Source organism: Phyllobates terribilis, unplaced genomic scaffold, assembly GCF_046119375.1.
Source record: "Phyllobates terribilis strain yellow unplaced genomic scaffold, ASM4611937v1 Scaffold_2__4_contigs__length_985480577, whole genome shotgun sequence".
Taxonomy (NCBI): Eukaryota; Metazoa; Chordata; class Amphibia; order Anura; family Dendrobatidae; genus Phyllobates; species Phyllobates terribilis.
This window is the reverse complement of record NW_027362762.1, coordinates 970,288,033-970,310,371: the sequence shown is the minus strand read 5'-3', so window position 1 is coordinate 970,310,371 and position 22,339 is coordinate 970,288,033. Positions and strand designations below refer to the sequence as shown.

Sequence of the window (22,339 nt, the reverse complement as noted above, 5' to 3'; positions counted from 1 at the left end):
ACTGGGAGAGACACCCAGACCTCACATCCAGCCTATATTACTGGGAGAGACACACAGTGCTCACATCCAGCCTATATTACTGGGAGGACACACAGACCTCACATCCAGCCTATATTACTGGGAGAGACACACAGACCTCACATCAAGCCTATATTACAGGGAGAGACACACAGACCTCACATCCAGCCTATATTACTGGGAGAGACACACAGTGCTCACATCCAGCCTATATTACTGGGAAATAGAAAAAAGAGAGGGGTCGCTCACTGGTCTATTCGGGTGCTCTGAAGAAAAGAGTAATATCAATTGCAAAAAGAACTTCGGCACTCCATACATGAAAATATAAGAAATATTGTATCTAGACTAATGTCACTTTGAAAAATGAAGGCTTTTTGCGCATAATTTGGCCAATTTATGTGTGCCCATCAACCACGACAAGGTCACCTTCGTATGATGGGAAACTACGCTACGCTACCACTGGATATGCCACTCTTGGGCTGAACACGTGGTTGATGGGCACTCATAAATTGGCCAAATTATGCGCAAAAAACCTTCATTTTTCAAAGTGACATTAGTCTAGATACAATATTTCTTATATTTTCATGTATGGAGTGCCGAAGTTCTTTTTGCAATTTATATTACTGGGAGACACACACAGACCTCACATCCAGCCAATATTACTGGGAGACACACATAGACCTCACATCCAGCCAATATTACTGGGATGGGCACACAGACATCACATCCAGCCTATATTACTGGGAGAGACACACAGACATCACATACAGCCTATATTACTGGGAGGATACATAGAGCTCACATCCAGCCTGTATTGCTGGGAGAGACACACAGAGCTCACATCCAGCCTATATTACTGGGAGACACACACAGAGCTCACATCCAGCCTATATTACTGGGAGACACACACAGAGCTCACATCCAGCCTATATTACTGGGAGGGACACACAGAGCTCACATCCAGCCTATATTACTGGGAGAGGCAGACAGAGCTCACATTCAGCCTATATTACTGGGAGAGACACACAGAGCTCACATCCAGCCTATATTACTGGGAGAGACATACAGACCTCACATCCAGCCTGTATTACTGGGAGAGACACAGAGCTCACATCCAGCCAATATTATTGGGAGACACACACATACGTCACATCCAGCCTATATTACTGGGAGAGACACACACTGCTCACATCCAGCCTATATTACTGGGAGGACACACAGAGCTCACATCCAGCCTATATTACTGGGAGAGACACACAGACCTCACATCAAGCCGATATTACAGGGAGAGACACAGAGACCTCACATCCAGCCTGTATTACTGGGTGGACACACAGAGCTCACATCCAGCCTATATTACTGGGAGAGACACACAGAGCTCACAGCCAGCCTATATTACTGGGAGAGACACATAGAGCTCACATCCAGCCTATATTACTGGAAGAAACACCCAGACCTCACATCCAGCCTATATTACTGGAAGAGACACCCAGAACTCATATCCAGCCTATATTACTGGGAGAGACACCCAGAGGTCACATCCAGCCTATATTACTGGGAGAGAAACACAAAGCTCACATCCAGCCTATATTACCTCGAGAGACACCCAGAGGTCACATCCAGCCTATATTACTGGAATAGACACCCAGAGCTCACATCCAGCCTTTCTTACTGGGAGAGACACACAGAGCTCATATCCAGCCTATATTATGGGGATAGACACACAGAGCTCACGTTCAGCCTATATTACTGAAAGACATACAGACCTCACATCCAGCCTATATTGCTGAGAGAGACACACATACCTCACATCCAGCTTATATTACTGGGAGAGATACCCAGACCTCACATCCAGCCTATATTACTGGGAGAGACACACAGACCTCACATCCAGCCTATAGTATTGGGAGAGACACCCAGACTTCCCATCCAGCCTATATTACTGGGAGAGACACACAGTGCTCACATCCAGCCTATATTACTGGGAGAGACACACAGAGCTCACATCCAGCCTATATTACTGGGAGAGACATACAGATCTCACATCCAGCCTGTATTACTGGAAGAGATACACAGACATCACATCCAGCCTGTATTAATGGAAGAGACACAGAGCTCACATCCAGCCTATATTACTGGGAGACACACACATACTTCACATCCAGCCTATATTACTGGGAGAGACACCCAGACCTCACATCCAGCCTATATTACTGGGAGAGACACACAGTGCTCACATCCAGCCTATATTACTGGGAGGACACACACACCTCACATCCAGCCTATATTACTGGGAGAGACACACAGACCTCACATCAAGCCTATATTACAGGGAGAGACACACAGACCTCACATGCAGCCTATATTACTGGGAGGACACACAGACCTCACATCAAGCCGATATTACAGGGAGAGACACACAGACCTCACATCCAGCCTATATTACAGGGAGAGACACACAGATCTCACATCCAGCTTATATTACTGGGAGAGACACACAGACCTCATATCCAGCCTATATTACTGGAGGAGACACACAGAGCTCACATTCAGCCTATATTACTGGGAGAGACACACAGATCTCACATCCAGCCTGTATTACTGGGAGAGACACACAGTGCTCACATCCAGCCTATATTACTGGGGGACACACAGACCTCACATTCAGCCTATATTCCTGGGAGAGACACACAGAGCTCACATTCAGCCTATATTACTGGGAGAGACACACAGACCTCACATCCAGTCTATATTACTGTAAGAGACACACAGACCTCACATCCAGCCTATATTACTGGAAGAAACACCCAGACCTCACATCCAGCCTATATTACTGGCGGAGACACCCATAGCTCACATCCAGCCTATATTACTGGGAGAGACACACAGAGCTCACATCCAGCCTATATTACCTCAAGAGAGACACCCAGAGGTCACATCCAGCCTATATTACTGGAAGAGACACCCAGAGCTCACATCCAGCCTTTCTTACTGGGAGAGAAACACAGAGCTCATATCCAGCCTATATTATTGGGATAGACACACAGAGCTCACGTTCAGCCTATATTGCTGAGAGAGACACAAAAAGCTCACATCCAGCCTAAATTACTGGAAGAGACACACAGAGGTCACATCCAGCCCATATTACTGGGAGACACACACATACCTCACATCCAGTTTATATTACTGGGAGAGACACCCAGACTTCACATCCAGCCTATATTACTGGGAGAGACTCACAGTGCTCACATCCAGCCTATATTACTGAAAGACATACAGACCTCACATCCAGCCTATATTGCTGAGAGAGACACACAGAGGTCACATCCAGCCTATAGTACTGGGAGAGACACACAGACCTCACATCCAGCCTATAGTACTGGGAGAGACACCCAGACTTCACATCCAGCCTATATTACTGGGAGAGACACACAGTGCTCACATCCAGCCCATATTACTGGGAGAGACACACAGAGCTCACATCCAGCCTATATTACTGGAAGAAACACCCAGACCTCACATCCAGCCTTTATTACTGGAAGAGACACCCAGAACTCATATCCAGCCTATATTACTGGGAGAGACACACACTGCTCACATCCAGCCTATATTACTGGGAGGACACACAGAGCTCACATCCAGCCTATATTACTGGGAGAGACACACAGACCTCACATCAAGCCGATATTACAGGGAGAGACACAGAGACCTCACATCCAGCCTGTATTACTAGGTGGACACACAGAGCTCACATCCAGCCTATATTACTGGGAGAGACACACAGAGCTCACAGCCAGCCTATATTACTGGGAGAGACACATAGAGCTCACATCCAGCCTATATTACTGGAAGAAACACCCAGACCTCACATCCAGCCTATATTACTGGAAGAGACACCCAGAACTCATATCCAGCCTATATTACTGGGAGAGACACCCAGAGGTCACATCCAGCCTATATTACTGGGAGAGACACACAGTGCTCACATCCAGCCTATATTACTGGGGGACACACAGACCTCACATTCAGCCTATATTCCTGGGAGAGACACACAGAGCTCACATTCAGCCTATATTACTGGGAGAGACACACAGACCTCACATCCAGTCTATATTACTGTAAGAGACACACAGACCTCACATCCAGCCTATATTACTGGAAGAAACACCCAGACCTCACATCCAGCCTATATTACTGGCGGAGACACCCATAGCTCACATCCAGCCTATATTACTGGGAGAGACACACAGAGCTCACATCCAGCCTATATTACCTCAAGAGAGACACCCAGAGGTCACATCCAGCCTATATTACTGGAAGAGACACCCAGAGCTCACATCCAGCCTTTCTTACTGGGAGAGAAACACAGAGCTCATATCCAGCCTATATTATTGGGATAGACACACAGAGCTCACGTTCAGCCTATATTGCTGAGAGAGACACAAAAAGCTCACATCCAGCCTAATTTACTGGAAGAGACACACAGAGGTCACATCCAGCCCATATTACTGGGAGACACACACATACCTCACATCCAGTTTATATTACTGGGAGAGACACCCAGACTTCACATCCAGCCTATATTACTGGGAGAGACTCACAGTGCTCACATCCAGCCTATATTACTGAAAGACATACAGACCTCACATCCAGCCTATATTGCTGAGAGAGACACACAGAGGTCACATCCAGCCTATAGTACTGGGAGAGACACACAGACCTCACATCCAGCCTATAGTACTGGGAGAGACACCCAGACTTCACATCCAGCCTATATTACTGGGAGAGACACACAGTGCTCACATCCAGCCCATATTACTGGGAGAGACACACAGAGCTCACATCCAGCCTATATTACTGGAAGAAACACCCAGACCTCACATCCAGCCTATATTACTGGAAGAGACACCCAGAACTCATATCCAGCCTATATTACTGGGAGAGACACACACTGCTCACATCCAGCCTATATTACTGGGAGGACACACAGAGCTCACATCCAGCCTATATTACTGGGAGAGACACACAGACCTCACATCAAGCCGATATTACAGGGAGAGACACAGAGACCTCACATCCAGCCTGTATTACTAGGTGGACACACAGAGCTCACATCCAGCCTATATTACTGGGAGAGACACACAGAGCTCACAGCCAGCCTATATTACTGGGAGAGACACATAGAGCTCACATCCAGCCTATATTACTGGAAGAAACACCCAGACCTCACATCCAGCCTATATTACTGGAAGAGACACCCAGAACTCATATCCAGCCTATATTACTGGGAGAGACACCCAGAGGTCACATCCAGCCTATATTACTGGGAGAGAAACACAAAGGTCACATCCAGCCTATATTACCTCGAGAGACACCCAGAGGTCACATCCAGCCTATATTACTGGAATAGACACCCAGAGCTCACATCCAGCCTTTCTTACTGGGAGAGACACACAGAGCTCATATCCAGCCTATATTATGGGGATAGACACACAGAGCTCACGTTCAGCCTATATTACTGAAAGACATACAGACCTCACATCCAGCCTATATTGCTGAGAGAGACACACAGAGGTCACATCCAGCCTATATTACTGGGAGACACACACATACCTCACATCCAGCTTATATTACTGGGAGAGATACCCAGACCTCACATCCAGCCTATATTACTGGGAGAGACACACAGACCTCACATCCAGCCTATAGTATTGGGAGAGACACCCAGACTTCCCATCCAGCCTATATTACTGGGAGAGACACACAGTGCTCACATCCAGCCTATATTACTGGGAGAGACACACAGAGCTCACATCCAGCCTATAGTACTGGGAGAGACATACAGATCTCACATCCAGCCTGTATTACTGGAAGAGATACACAGACATCACATCCAGCCTGTATTAATGGAAGAGACACAGAGCTCACATCCAGCCTATATTACTGGGAGACACACACATACTTCACATCCAGCCTATATTACTGGGAGAGACACCCAGACCTCACATCCAGCCTATATTACTGGGAGAGACACACAGTGCTCACATCCAGCCTATATTACTGGGAGGACACACACACCTCACATCCAGCCTATATTACTGGGAGAGACACACAGACCTCACATCAAGCCTATATTACAGGGAGAGACACACAGACCTCACATGCAGCCTATATTACTGGGAGGACACACAGACCTCACATCAAGCCGATATTACAGGGAGAGACACACAGACCTCACATCCAGCCTATATTACTGGGAGCGACACACAGACCTCACATCCAGCCTATATTACAGGGAGAGACACACAGATCTCACATCCAGCTTATATTACTGGGAGAGACACACAGAGCTCATATCCAGCCTATATTATTGGGATAGACACACAGAGCTCACGTTCAGCCTATATTGCTGAGAGAGACACAAAAAGCTCACATCCAGCCTAAATTACTGGAAGAGACACACAGAGGTCACATCCAGCCCATATTACTGGGAGACACACACATACCTCACATCCAGTTTATATTACTGGGAGAGACACCCAGACTTCACATCCAGCCTATATTACTGGGAGAGACACACAGTGCTCACATCCAGCCTATATTACTGGGAGGACACACAGACCTCACATCAAGCCGATATTACAGGGAGAGACACACAGACCTCACATCCAGCCTATATTACAGGGAGAGACACACAGATCTCACATCCAGCTTATATTACTGGGAGAGACACACAGACCTCACATCCAGCCTATATTACTGGAGGAGACACACAGAGCTCACATTCAGCCTATTTTACTGGGAGAGACACACAGATCTCACATCCAGCCTGTATTACTGGGAGAGACACACAGTGCTCACATCCAGCCTATATTACTGGGGGACACACAGACCTCACATTCAGCCTATATTCCTGGGAGAGACACAAAGAGCTCACATTCAGCCTATATTACTGGGAGAGACACACAGATCTCACATCCAGCTTATATTACTGGGAGAGACACACAGACCTCACATTCAGCCTATATTCCTGGGAGAGACACACAGATCTCACATCCAGCCTATATTACTGGAAGAGACACACAGAGCTCACATCCAGCCTATATTACTGGGAGAGACATACAGATCTCACATCCAGCCTGTATTACTGGAAGAGATACACAGACCTCACATCCAGCCTGTATTAATGGAAGAGACACAGAGCTCACATCCAGCCTATATTACTGGGAGACACACACATACTTCACATCCAGCCTATATTACTGGGAGAGACACCCAGACCTCACATCCAGCCTATATTACTGGGAGAGACACACAGTGCTCACATCCAGCCTATATTACTGGGAGGACACACACACCTCACATCCAGCCTATATTACTGGGAGAGACACACAGACCTCACATCAAGCCTATATTACAGGGAGAGACACACAGACCTCACATGCAGCCTATATTACTGGGAGGACACACAGACCTCACATCAAGCCTATATTACAGGGAGAGACACACAGATCTCACATCCAGCTTATATTACTGGGAGAGACACACAGACCTCACATCCAGCCTATATTACTGGAGGAGACACACAGAGCTCACATTCAGCCTATATTACTGGGAGAGACACACAGATCTCACATCCAGCCTGTATTACTGGGAGAGACACACAGTGCTCACATCCAGCCTATATTACTGGGGGACACACAGACCTCACATTCAGCCTATATTCCTGGGAGAGACACACAGAGCTCACATTCAGCCTATATTACTGGGAGAGACACACAGATCTCACATCCAGCCTATATTACTGGGAGAAAATTGGATCAGGCTGCAAATGGCTTATTGGCAGGGGGTGTCTGAAATTTAATGAAGGAAAGAAGATTGGAGACTGAAACTTGTGTGATGCTATTAAAGACGATGTCACATCAAAACTATTATTTCATAATTCGTCCTTATTAATTATGGAATGATGTGTAAGTGCATTATAATACTCTCCGATCGCCGTCTTCTCCAGTTTCCAGCGCCGTTCCAGTCCCATGTGACGCTCCGCCTCTTTGCCGGCTCACGGAGGGACCGCTGTGTGGATGGAGCCAATTCCCTCAAAGTAAATCTATGGAGCATCAGAATGAGCCGCCACGTGCGACTTCCGGGTGTCACATAGAGTGCGGCCCCTGTGTGATCCGGTTTGTCGATTTGCAGATCACTTGGGCCAGAAGAGGAGCGGAGCGGCGCTGGAGACCGGGGAAGACGGCGATCAGCGAGTCCATTAATGCTCTTCCACATCAGTACAGGGGTCATTAGGACGGATTTTGGATAAGACTTTGGATGGGATTTCTGCTTTCCTAAATGTAACCACTAATGAATGGAGGAGCCTCGTTTTCCAGGTCAAAGGTGTTGACAGTCTTTAAAGGGAACCTGTCAGGCGATTCATCCCGCCCAACCCTCAGGCAGCCGGGATCGCAGCCTGGCTGCAGGCTAATGCCCGGAAACCCTCCGGATCTTCAGAATAGTTTTCTCTGAAACGCCAGAGCGATCCTGAAAATAGTAACCCGTCCGTAATCCTGCTGCCAATCCTGCTGCCAATCCTGCTGGCAATCCGGCTGCCAGACTGCCAATCCGGCTGCCCGTCCGCAATCCTGCTGCCAATCCTGCTGCCCGGCTGCCAATCCGACTGCCCGGCCGCAATCCTGCTGCCAATCCTGCTGCCCGGCTGCCAATCCGGCTGCCCGTCCACAATCCTGCTGCCAATCCGGCTGCCTGTCCATAATCCTGCTGCCAATCCGGCTGCCCGTCCACAATCCTGCTGCCAATCCGGCTGCCCGTCCACAATCCTGCTGCCAATCCGGCTGCCCGTCCACAATCCTGCTGCCAATCCTGCTGCCCGGCTGCCAATCCTGCTGTCAATCCTGCTGCCAATCCTGCTGCCCAGCTGCCAATCCGGCTGCCAATCCGGCTGCCCGTCCACAATCCTGCTGCCAATCCGGCTGCCCGTCCACAATCCTGCTGCCAATCCTGCTGCCAATCCTGCTGCCCGGCTGCCAATCCTGCTGTCAATCCTGCTGCCAATCCGGCTGCCCATCCACAATCCTGCTGCCAATCCGGCTGCCCGTCCACAATCCTGCTGCCAATCCGGCTGCCCGTCCACAATCCTGCTGCCAATCCTGCTGTCAATCCTGCTGCCCGGCTGCCAATCCTGCTGCCAATCCTGCTGCCCAGCTGCCAATCCTGCTGCCAATCCTGCTGCCCGGCTGCCAATCCTGCTGCCAATCCTGCCGCCTGTGGATAGGGCAGCATGACTCACCTGACAGGTTCCCTTTAAATGCTCTGTATAGACATGGTGACAGCAGGGGGCAGCAGAGAGATGTGATCCAAGTAACCATCAGGACTGTGACTGCAGCTCTGGCTGTGACTGGAGGATAAGAGATGATGTAACAGATTTATGAGTGGAGCTCTGGCTGTGACTGGAGGATAACAGCAGATGATGTAACAGAATTAGGAGAGCAGCTCTAGCTGTGACTGGAGGATAACAGCAGATGATGTAACAGAATTATGAGTGCAGCTCTGGCTGTGACTAGAGGATAACAGCAGATGATGTAACAGAATTATGAGTGCAGCTCTAGCTGTGACTGGACGATAACAGCAGATGATGTAACAGCATTATGAGTGCAGCTCTGGCTGTGACTGGAGGATAAGGGATGATGCAACAGAATTATGAGTGCAGCTCTGGCTGTGACTGGAGGATAAGAGCTGATGCAACAGAAGTATGAGTGCAGCTCTGGCTGTGACTGGAGGATAACAGCAGATGATGTCTCTAGGAGACGTTGATGTCATGGAAGTGATTATTGGGAGATTGAACGGGATCTTGTTTAAAAATCACTAAATATTTCCAAATTTAGAGGAAATCCACAACAAAACGACAATTAAAAAAGAATACGGAGACGGTGCAGGGTCCGCGGCCCACTCACCTGGATAATGGTTTCCATGGAGACAGCTCGTCCTTGTGCCGAAAACATAAAGGCGCTGATGTAGGTGAAGACGCTGCCAAATACGATGACCAGATTCAGGTTGGGACTGGACATCTTCACTATCCTGATACATAGAGACACAAGTCACACTGAGGTCTGCACTGTACTCTAGTCACATCCAGAGCTACACTCAGACTTCTACATAAGACTGTCAGAGACACATCCCCAGCTCTGGAGGTGACTGGAGGATAAAAGATGATGTAACAGCAGAATAGTGACTGCAGCTCTGGAGGTGACTGGAGGATAAAAGATGATGTAACAGCAGAATAGTGAGTGCAGCTCTGGAGGATAAGACAAGATATAACAGCAGAAAAGTGACTGCAGCTCTGGAGGTGACTGGAGGATAAAAGATGATGTAACAGCAGAATAGTGACTGCAGCTCTGGAGGATAAGACAAGATATAACAGCAGAAAAGTGACTGCAGCTCTGGAGGTGACTGGAGGATAAAAGATGATGTAACAGCAGAATAGTGACTGCAGTTCTGGAGGTGACTGGAGGATGAGACACGATGTAACAGCAGAAAAGTTACTGCAGCTCTGGAGGTGACTGGAGGATAAGACATTATGTAACAGCCGAATAGTGACTACAGCTCTGGAGGTGACTGGAGGATTAGACACAATGTAACAGCAGAATAGTGAGTGCAGCTCTGGAGGATAAGACAAGATATAACAGCAGAAAAGTGACTGCAGCTCTGGAGGTGACTGGAGGATGAGACACGATGTAACAGCAGAAAAGTTACTGCAGCTCTGGAGGTGACTGGAGGATAAGACATGATGTAACAGCCGAATAGTGACTGCAGCTCTGGAGGTGACTGGAGGATTAGACACAATGTAACAGCAGAATAGTCACTGCAGCTCTGGAGGTGACTGGAGGATAAGACACTATGTAATAGCAGAATAGTGACTGCAGCTCTGGAGGTGACTGGAGGATAAGACACGATATAACAGCAGAATAGTGACTGCAGCTCTGGAGGTGACTCGAGGATAAGACACTATGTAATAGCAGAATAGTGACTGCAGCTCTGGAGGTGACTGGAGAATAAGACACGATGTAATAGCAGAATAGTGACTGCAGCTCTGGAGGTGACTCGAGGATAAGGCACAATGTAACAGCAGAATAGTGACCGCAGCTGTGGAGGTGACTGGAGGATCAGACATGATGTAACAGCAGAATAGCGAGTGCAGCTCTGGAGGATCAGACACGATGTAACAGCAGAATAGTGACTGCAGCTCTGGAGGTGACTGGAGGATTAGACAAGATGTAACAGCAGAATAGCGAGTGCAGCTCTGGAGGTGACTGGAGGATCAGACACGATGTAGCAGCAGAATAGTGAGTGCAGCTCTGGGGGTGACTGGAGGATCAGACACGATGTAACAGCAGAATAGTGAGTGCAGCTCTGGAGGTGACTGGAGGATCAGACACGATGTAACAGCAGAATAGTGAGTTCAGCTCTGGAGGTGACTGGAGGATCAGACACGATGTAACAGCAGAATAGTGAGTGCGGCTCTGGAGGTGACTGGACGATCAGACACAATGTAACAGCAGAATAGTGAGTGCAGCTCTGGGGGTGACTGGAGGATCAGACACGATGTAACAGCAGAATAGTGAGTGCAGCTCTGGAGGTGACTGGAGGATCAGACACGATGTAACAGCAGAATAGTGAGTGCAGCTCTGGAGGTGACTGGAGGATCAGACACGATGTAACAGCAGAATAGTGAGTGCAGCTCTGGGGGTGACTGGAGGATCAGACACGATGTAACAGCAGAATAGTGAGCGCAGCTCTGGGGGTGACTGGAGGATCAGACACGATGTAACAGCAGAATAGTGAGTGCAGCTCTGGGGGTGACTGGAGGATCAGACACGATGTAACAGCAGAATAGTGAGCGCAGCTCTGGAGGTGACTGGAGGATCAGACACGATGTAACAGCAGAATAGTGAGCGCAGCTCTGGAGGTGACTGGAGGATCAGACACGATGTAACAACAGAATAGTGAGCGCAGCTCTGGAGGTGACTGGACGATCAGACACGATGTAACAGCAGAATAGTGAGTGCAGCTCTGGGGGTGACTGGAGGATCAGACACGATGTAACAGCAGAATAGTGAGTGCAGCTCTGGAGGTGACTGGAGGATCAGACACGATGTAACAGCAGAATAGTGAGTGCAGCTCTGGGGGTGACTGGAGGATCAGACACGATGTAACAGCAGAATAGTGAGTGCAGCTCTGGAGGTGACTGGAGGATCAGACACGATGTAACAGCAGAATAGTGAGTGCAGCTCTGGAGGTGACTGGAGGATCAGACACGATGTAACAGCAGAATAGTGAGTGCAGCTCTGGAGGTGACTGGAGGATCAGACACGATGTAACAGCAGAATAGTGAGTGCAGCTCTGGAGGTGACTGGAGGATCAGACACGATGTAACAGCAGAATAGTGAGTGCAGCTCTGGGGGTGACTGGAGGATCAGACACGATGTAACAGCAGAATAGTGAGTGCAGCTCTGGAGGTGACTGGAGGATCAGACACGATGTAACAGGACATATCATATAGACTCTTTCTGTTATGTTCTTGTGGTTCTGAATAAACAGCAAACTGAACGCTGAGTCCTGAGCAGCGGGGACCCTGGACTTACTGACTTACAGCCTTTGGGGGTCCGGATTCTCTGTAACATTCGGATCACACCGATTTACCTATTTTTCCTGAAGCGAATGGTGAAGATGAAGAAAAAGATGGACAACAGAAGTCCACAGGTCAGAAGAGACCCCAGGACCCCCTGCACTGCCACAGAGATGTGTGCCACGTCCGGAGCCTGCGAGGAGCAAAGACAGAGCGTCATACAATCATGTGTATGATGTAATCTGTGTACCCACCCTGTGTGATACCGTCTGCTGAGCCGTGTATCTAATCCTCTCCTGTGTGATACTGTCTGCTGAGCCGTGTATCTAATCCTCTCCTGTGTGATACTGTCTGCTGAGCTGTGTATCTAATCCTCTCCTGTGTGATACTGTCTGCTGAGCTGTGTATCTAATCCTATCCTGTGTGATACTGTCTGCTGAGCCGTGTATCTAATCCTCTCCTGTGTGATACTGTCTGCTGAGCCATGTATCTAATCCTCTCCTGTGTGATACCGTCTGCTGAGCCGTGTATCTAATCCTATCCTGTGTGATACTATCTGCTGAGCCGTGTATCTAATCCTATCCTGTGTGATACTATCTGCTGAGCCGTGTATCTAATCCTATCCTGTGTGATACGGTATGCTGAGCCGTGTATCTAATCCTATCCTGTGTGATACTGTCTGCTGAGCCGTGTATCTAATCCTATCCTGTGTGATACTGTCTGCTGAGCCGTGTATCTAATCTTCTCCTGTGTGATACGGTATGCTGAGCCGTCTATCTAATCTTCTCCTGTGTGATACTGTCTGCTGAGCCGTGTATCTAATCCTATCCTGTGTGATACTGTCTGCTGAGCCGTGTATCTAATCCTATCCTGTGTGATACTGTCTGCTGAGCCGTGTATCTAATCCTCTCCTGTGTGATACTGTCTGCTGAGCCGTGTATCTAATCCTATCCTGTGTGATACTGTCTGCTGAGCCGTGTATCTAATCCTCTCCTGTGTGATACTGTCTGCTGAGCCGTGTATCTAATCCTATCCTGTGTGATACCATCTGCTGAGCCGTGTATCTAATCCTACCCTGTGTGATACCGTCTGCTGAGCCGTGTATCTAATCCTACCCTGTGTGACACCGTCTGCTGAGCCGTGTATCTAATCCTATCCTGTGTGATACCGTTTGCTGAGCCGTGTATCTAATCCTATCCTGTGTGATACCGTCTGCTAAGCCGTGTATCTAAGCCTATCCTGTGTGATACTGTCTGCTGAGCCGTGTATCTAATCCTCTCCTGTGTGATACTGTCTGCTGAGCCGTGTATCTAATCCTATCCTGTGTGATACCATCTGCTGAGCCGTGTATCTAATCCTACCCTGTGTGATACCGTCTGCTGAGCCGTGTATCTAATCCTACCCTGTGTGACACCGTCTGCTGAGCCGTGTATCTAATCCTATCCTGTGTGATACCGTTTGCTGAGCCGTGTATCTAATCCTATCCTGTGTGATACCGTCTGCTAAGCCGTGTATCTAAGCCTATCCTGTGTGATACTGTCTGCTGAGCCGTGTATCTAATCCTCTCCTGTGTGATACTGTCTGCTGAGCCGTGTATCTAATCCTATCCTGTGTGATACTGTCTGCTGAGATGTGTATCTAATCCTCTCCTGTGTGATACTGTCTGCTGAGCTGTGTATCTAATCCTCTCCTGTGTGATACTGTCTGCTGAGCTGTGTATCTGATCCTCTCCTGTGTGATACAGTCTGCTGAGCCGTGTATCTAATCCTATCCTGTGTGATACTGTCTGCTGAGCCGTGTATCTAATCCTCTCCTGTGTGATACTGTCTGCTGAGCCGTGTATCTAATCCTATCCTGTGTGATACTGTCTGCTGAGCCGTGTATCTAATCCTATACTGTGTGATACCGTCTGCTGAGCCGTGTATCTAATCCTATCCTGTGTGATACCGTCTGCTGAGCCGTGTATCTAATCTATCCTGTGTGATACCATCTGCTGAGCCGTGTATCTAATCCTCTCCTGTGTGATACTGTCTGCTGAGCCGTGTATCTAATCCTATCCTGTGTGATACTGTCTGCTGAGCTGCTGTATCTGATCCTCTCCTGTGTGATAGTCTGCTGAGCCGTGTATCTAATCTATCCTGTGTGATACCATCTGCTGAGCCGTGTATCTAATCCTCTCCTGTGTGATACTGTCTGCTGAGCCGTGTATCTAATCCTCTCCTGTGTGATACTGTCTGCTGAGCCGTGTATCTAATCCTATCCTGTGTGATACTGTCTGCTGAGCTGTGTATCTAATCCTCTCCTGTGTGATACTGTCTGCTGAGCCGTGTATCTAATCCTCTCCTGTGTGATACTGTCTGCTGAGCTGTGTATCTGATCCTCTCCTGTGTGATACAGTCTGCTGAGCCGTGTATCTAATCCTATCCTGTGTGATACTGTCTGCTGAGCCGTGTATCTAATCCTCTCCTGTGTGATACTGTCTGCTGAGCCGTGTATCTAATCCTATCCTGTGTGATACTGTCTGCTGAGCCGTGTATCTAATCCTATACTGTGTGATACCGTCTGCTGAGCCGTGTATCTAATCCTATCCTGTGTGATACCGTCTGCTGAGCCGTGTATCTAATCTATCCTGTGTGATACCATCTGCTGAGCCGTGTATCTAATCCTCTCCTGTGTGATACTGTCTGCTGAGCCGTGTATCTAATCCTATCCTGTGTGATACTGTCTGCTGAGCTGCTGTATCTGATCTTCTCCTGTGTGATACTGTCTGCTGAGCCGTGTATGTAATCCTATCCTGTGTGATACTGTCTGCTGAGCCGTGTATCTAATCCTATCCTGTGTGATACCGTCTGCTGAGCCGTGTATCTAATCCTCTCCTGTGTGATACTGTCTGCTGAGCCGTGTATCTAATCCTATCCTGTGTGATACTGTCTGCTGAGCCGTGTATCTAATCCTATCCTGTGTGATACTGTCTGCTGAGCCGTGTATCTAATCCTATCCTGTGTGATACTGTCTGCTGAGCTGTGTATCTAATCCTCTCCTGTGTGATACTGTCTGCTGAGCTGTGTATCTGATCCTCTCCTGTGTGATACAGTCTGCTGAGCCGTGTATCTATTCCTATCCTGTGTGATACTGTCTGCTGAGCCGTGTATCTAATCCTATCCTGTGTGATACTGTCTGCTGAGCCGTGTATCTAATCCTCTCCTGTGTGATACTGTCTGCTGAGCCGTGTATCTAATCCTATCCTGTGTGATACTGTCTGCTGAGCCGTGTATCTAATCCTACCCTGTGTGATACCGTCTGCTGAGCCGTGTATCTAATCCTATCCTGTGTGATACCGTCTGCTGAGCCGTGTATCTAATCCTATCCTGTGTGATACCATCTGCTGAGCCGTGTATCTAATCCTATCCTGTGTGATACTGTCTGCTGAGCCGTGTATCTAATGCTCTCCTGTGTGATACTGTCTGCTGAGCCGTGTATCTAATCCTATCCTGTGTGACACTGTCTGCTGAGCCGTGTATCTAATCCTATACTGTGTGATACTGTCTGCTGAGCCGTGTATCTGATCCTCTCCTGTGTGATACAGTCTGCTGAGCCGTGTATCTAATCCTATCCTGTGTGATACTGTCTGCTGAGCCGTGTATCTAATCCTATCCTGTGTGATACTGTCTGCTGAGCCGTGTATCTAATCCTATCCTGTGTGATACCGTCTGCTGAGCCGTGTATCTAATCCTCTCCTGTGTGATACTGTCTGCTGAGCCGTGTATCTAATCCTATCCTGTGTGATACTGTCTGCTGAGCCGTGTATCTAATCCTATCCTGTGTGATACTGTCTGCTGAGCCGTGTATCTAATCCTATCCTGTGTGATACTGTCTGCTGAGCTGTGTATCTAATCCTCTCCTGTGTGATACTGTCTGCTGAGCCGTGTATCTAATCCTATCCTGTGTGATACCATCTGCTGAGCCGTGTATCTAATCCTCTCCTGTGTGATACTGTCTGCTGAGCCGAGTATCTAATCCTCTCCTGTGTGATACCGTCTGCTGAGCCGTGTATCTAATCCTATCCTGTGTGATACTGTCTGCTGAGCCGTGTATCTAATCCTCTCCTGTGTGATACTGTCTGCTGAGCCGTGTATCTAATCCTATCCTGTGTGATACTGTCTGCTGAGCCGTGTATCTAATCTTCTCCTGTGTGATACTGTCTGCGGAGCCGTGTATCTAATCTTCTCCTGTGTGATACTGTCTGCTGAGCCGTGTATCTAATCCTCTCCTGTGTGATACTGTCTGCTGAGCCGTGTATCTAATCCTATCCTGTGTGATACCGTCTGCTGAGCCGTGTATCTAATCCTATCCTGTGTGATACTGTCTGCTGAGCCGTGTATCTAATCCTCTCCTGTGTGATACTGTCTGCTGAGCCGTGTATCTAATCCTCTCCTGTGTGATACCGTCTGCTGAGCCGTGTATCTAATCCTATCCTGTGTGATACCGTCTGCTGAGCCGTGTATCTAATCCTATCCTGTGTGATACCGTCTGCTGAGCCGTGTATCTAATCCTATCCTGTGTGATACCGTCTGCTGAGCCGTGTATCTAATCCTCTCCTGTGTGATACCGTCTGCTGAGCCGTGTATCTGATCCTCTCCTGTGTGATACAGTCTGCTGAGCCGTGTATCTAATCCTATCCTGTGTGATACTGTCTGCTGAGCCGTGTATCTAATCCTCTCCTGTGTGATACTGTCTGCTGAGCCGTGTATCTAATCCTATCCTGTGTGATACTGTCTGCTGAGCCGTGTATCTAATCCTCTCCTGTGTGATACTGTCTGCTGAGCCGTGTATCTAATCCTCTCCTGTGTGATACTGTCTGCTGAGCCGTGTATCTAATCATCTCCTGTGTGATACTGTCTGCTGAGCCGTGTATCTAATCCTATCCTGTGTGATACTGTCTGCTGAGCCGTGTATCTAATCCTCTCCTGTGTGATACTGTCTGCTGAGCCGTGTATCTAATCCTACCCTGTGTGATACCGTCTGCTGAGCCGTGTATCTAATCCTATCCTGTGTGATACCGTCTGCTGAGCCGTGTATCTAATCCTATCCTGTGTGATACCGTCTGCTGAGCCGTGTATCTAATCCTATCCTGTGTGATACTGTCTGCTGAGCCGTGTATCTAATCCTATACTGTGTGATACTGTCTGCTGAGCCGTGTATCTAATCCTACCCTGTGTGATACCGTCTGCTGAGCCGTGTATCTAATCCTATCCTGTGTGATACCGTCTGCTGAGCCGTGTATCTAATCCTCTCCTGTGTGATACTGTCTGCTGAGCCGTGTATCTAATCCTATCCTGTGTGATACCGTCTGCTGAGCCGTGTATCTAATCCTATCCTGTGTGATACTGTCTGCTGAGCCGTGTATCTAATCCTCTCCTGTGTGATACTGTCTGCTGAGCCGTGTATCTAATCCTCTCCTGTGTGATACCGTCTGCTGAGCCGTGTATCTAATCCTACCCTGTGTGATACCGTCTGCTGAGCCGTGTATCTAATCCTATCCTGTGTGATACCGTCTGCTGAGCCGTGTATCTAATCCTATCCTGTGTGATACCGTCTGCTGAGCCGTGTATCTGATCCTCTCCTGTGTGATACCGTCTGCTGAGCCGTGTATCTGATCCTCTCCTGTGTGATACAGTCTGCTGAGCCGTGTATCTAATCCTCTCCTGTGTGATACTGTCTGCTGAGCCGTGTATCTAATCCTATCCTGTGTGATACTGTCTGCTGAGCCGTGTATCTAATCCTCTCCTGTGTGATACTGTCTGCTGAGCCGTGTATCTAATCCTCTCCTGTGTGATACTGTCTGCTGAGCCGTGTATCTAATCCTATCCTGTGTGATACTGTCTGCTGAGCCGTGTATCTAATCCTATACTGTGTGATACTGTCTGCTGAGCCGTGTATCTAATCCTACCCTGTGTGATACCGTCTGCTGAGCCGTGTATCTAATCCTATCCTGTGTGATACCGTCTGCTGAGCCGTGTATCTAATCCTCTCCTGTGTGATACCGTCTGCTGAGCTGCTGTATCTGATCCTCTCCTGTGTGATAGTCTGCTGAGCCGTGTATCTAATCCTCTCCTGTGTGATACTGTCTGCTGAGCCGTGTATCTAATCCTCTCCTGTGTGATACTGTCTGCTGAGCCGTGTATCTAATCCTATCCTGTGTGACACTGTCTGCTGAGCCGTGTATCTAATCCTCTCCTGTGTGATACTGTCTGCTGAGCCGTGTATCTAATCCTCTCCTGTGTGATACTGTCTGCTGAGCCGTGTATCTAATCTTCTCCTGTATGATACTGTCTGCTGAGCCGTGTATCTAATCCTCTCCTGTGTGATACTGTCTGCTGAGCCGTGTATCTAATCCTCTCCTGTGTGATACTGTCTGCTGAGCCGTGTATCTAATCTTCTCCTGTATGATACTGTCTGCTGAGCCGTGTATCTAATCCTCTCCTGTGTGATACTGTCTGCTGAGCCGTGTATCTAATCCTCTCCTGTGTGATACTGTCTGCTGAGCCATGTATCTAATCTTCTCCTGTATGATACTGTCTGCTGAGCCGTGTATCTAATCCTCTCCTGTGTGATACTGTCTTCTGAGCCGTGTATCTAATCTTCTCCTGTATGATACTGTCTGCTGAGCCGTGTATCTAATCCTATCCTGTGCGATACTGTCTGCTGAGCCGTGTATCTAATCCTATCCTGTGTGATACTGTCTGCTGAGCTGTGTATCTAATCCTATCCTGTGTGATACTGTCTGCTGAGCTGTGTATATAATCCTGCCCGGTGTGATACTGTCTGCTGAGCCGTGTATCTAATCCTCTCCTGTGTGATACTGTCTGCTGAGCTGTGTATCTAATCCTCTCCTGTGTGATACTATCTGCTGAGCTGTGTATCTAATCCTCTCCTGTGTGATACTGTCTGCTGAGCCGTGTATCTAATCCTATCCTGTGCGATACTGTCTGCTGAGCCGCGTATCTAATCCTGCCCGGTGTGATACAGTCTGCTGAGCCGTGTATCTAATCTTCTCCTGTATGATACTGTCTGCTGAGCCGTGTATCTAATCCTCTCCTGTGTGATACTGTCTGCTGAGCTGTGTATCTAATCCTCTCCTGTGTGATACTGTCTGCTGAGCCGTGTATCTAATCCTCTCCTGTGTGATACTGTCTGCTGAGCCGTGTATCTAATCTTCTCCTGTATGATACTGTCTGCTGAGCCGTGTATCTAATCCTATCCTGTGCGATACTGTCTGCTGAGCCGTGTATCTAATCCTGCCCGGTGTGATACAGTCTGCTGAGCCGTGTATCTAATCTTCTCCTGTATGATACTGTCTGCTGAGCCGTGTATCTAATCCTCTCCTGTGTGATACTGTCTGCTGAGCCGTGTATCTAATCCTATCCTGTGTGATACTGTCTGCTGAGCCGTGTATCTAATCCTATCCTGTGTGATACTGTCTGCTGAGCCGTGTATCTAATCCTGCCCGGTGTGATACAGTCTGCTGAGCTGTGTATCTAATCCTCTCCTGTGTGATACTGTCTGCTGAGCTGCTGTATCTGATCCTCTCCTGTGTGATACAGTCTGCTGAGCCGTGTATCTAATCCTATCCTGTGTGATACTGTCTGCTGAGCCGTGTATCTAATCCTCTCCTGTGTGATACTGTCTGCTGAGCCGTGTATCTAATCCTATCCTGTGTGATACTGTCTGCTAAGCCGTGTATCTAATCCTATTCTGTGTGATACTGTCTGCTGAGCCGTGTATCTAATCCTCTCCTGTGTGATACTGTCTGCTGAGCCGTGTATCTAATCCTATCCTGTGTGATACTGTCTGCTGAGCCGTGTATCTAATCCTATACTGTGTGATACTGTCTGCTGAGCCGTGTATCTAATCCTACCCTGTGTGATACCGTCTGCTGAGCCGTGTATCTAATCATATCCTGTGTGATACCGTCTGCTGAGCCGTGTATCTAATCCTCTCCTGTGTGATACTGTCTGCTGAGCTGCTGTATCTAATCCTCTCCTGTGTGATACTGTCTGCTGAGCCGTGTATCTAATCCTATCCTGTGTGATACTGTCTGCTGAGCCGTGTATCTAATCCTCTCCTGTGTGATACTGTCTGCTGAGCCATGTATCTAATCCTATCCTGTGTGATACTGTCTGCTGAGCCGTGTATCTAATCCTATCCTGTGTGATACTGTCTGCTGAGCCGTGTATCTAATCCTCTCCTGTGTGATACTGTCTGCTGAGCCGTGTATCTAATCCTCTCCTGTGTGATACTGTCTGCTGAGCTGTGTATCTAATCCTACCCTGTGTGATACTGTCTGCTGAGCCGTGTATCTAATCCTATCCTGTGTGATACTGTCTGCTGAGCCGTGTATCTAATCCTATCCTGTGTGATACTGTCTGCTGAGCCGTGTATCTAATCCTCTCCTGTGTGATACTGTCTGCTGAGCTGTGTATCTAATCCTCTCCTGTGTGATACTGTCTGCTGAGCCGTGTATCTAATCCTCTCCTGTGTGATACTGTCTGCTGAGCCGTGTATCTAATCCTCTCCTGTGTGATACTGACTGCTGAGCCGTGTATCTAATCCTCCCCTGTGTGATACTGTCTGCTGAGCCGTGTATCTAATCCTGCCCGGTGTGATACTATCTGCTGAGCTGTGTATCTAATCCTCTCCTGTGTGATACTATCTGCTGAGCCGTGTATCTAATCCTCTCCTGTGTGATACTGTCTGCTGAGCCGTGTATCTAATCCTCTCCTGTGTGATACTGACTGCTGAGCCGTGTATCTAATCCTCCCCTGTGTGATACTGTCTGCTGAGCCGTGTATCTAATCCTGCCCGGTGTGATACTATCTGCTGAGCTGTGTATCTAATCCTCTCCTGTGTGATACTATCTGCTGAGCCGTGTATCTAATCCTCTCCTGTGTGATACTGACTGCTGAGCCGTGTATCTAATCCTCTCCTGTGTGATACTATCTGCTGAGCCGTGTATCTAATCCTGCCCGGTGTGATACTATCTGCTGAGCTGTGTATCTAATCCTCTCCTGTGTGATACTATCTGCTGAGCCGTGTATCTAATCCTCTCCTGGGTGATACTGTCTGCTGAGCCGTGTATCTAATCCTCTCCTGTGTGATACTATCTGCTGAGCCGTGTATCTAATCTTCTCCTGTATGATACTGTCTGCTGAGCCGTGTATCTAATCCTCTCCTGTGTGATACTGTCTGCTGAGCCGTATCTAATCCTCCCCTGTGTGATACTGTCTGCTGAGCCGTGTATCTAATCCTGCCCGGTGTGATACTGTCTGCTGAGCCGTGTATCTAATCCTCTCCTGTGTGATACTGTCTGCTGAGCTGTGTATCTAATCCTCTCCTGTGTGATACTGTCTGCTGAGCCGTGTATCTAATCCTCTCCTGTGTGATACTGTCTGCTGAGCCGTGTATCTAATCTTCTCCTGTATGATACTGTCTGCTGAGCCGTGTATCTAATCCTCTCCTGTGTGATACTGTCTGCTGAGCCGTGTATCTAATCCTCTCCTGTGTGATACTGACTGCTGAGCCGTGTATCTAATCCTCCCCTGTGTGATACTGTCTGCTGAGCCGTGTATCTAATCCTGCCCGGTGTGATACTATCTGCTGAGCTGTGTATCTAATCCTCTCCTGTGT

General features: G+C 48.2%; 1 protein-coding gene across 1 annotated transcript in view; it reads right to left on the bottom strand.

Annotated features, from left to right (window-relative positions):
- The window catches only part of GPR156 (G protein-coupled receptor 156), a 138,324-nt gene that overhangs the window by 103,218 nt on the left and 12,767 nt on the right, over nt 1-22,339 (bottom strand). The window contains exons 2-3 of the mRNA XM_073670875.1: nt 12,727-12,845; nt 9,981-10,104 (exon numbers count right to left, since the gene is read on the bottom strand). Coding sequence (XP_073526976.1) covers nt 9,981-10,104; nt 12,727-12,845 — 243 coding nt within the window. The remainder of the gene's footprint in view (nt 1-9,980; nt 10,105-12,726; nt 12,846-22,339) is intronic.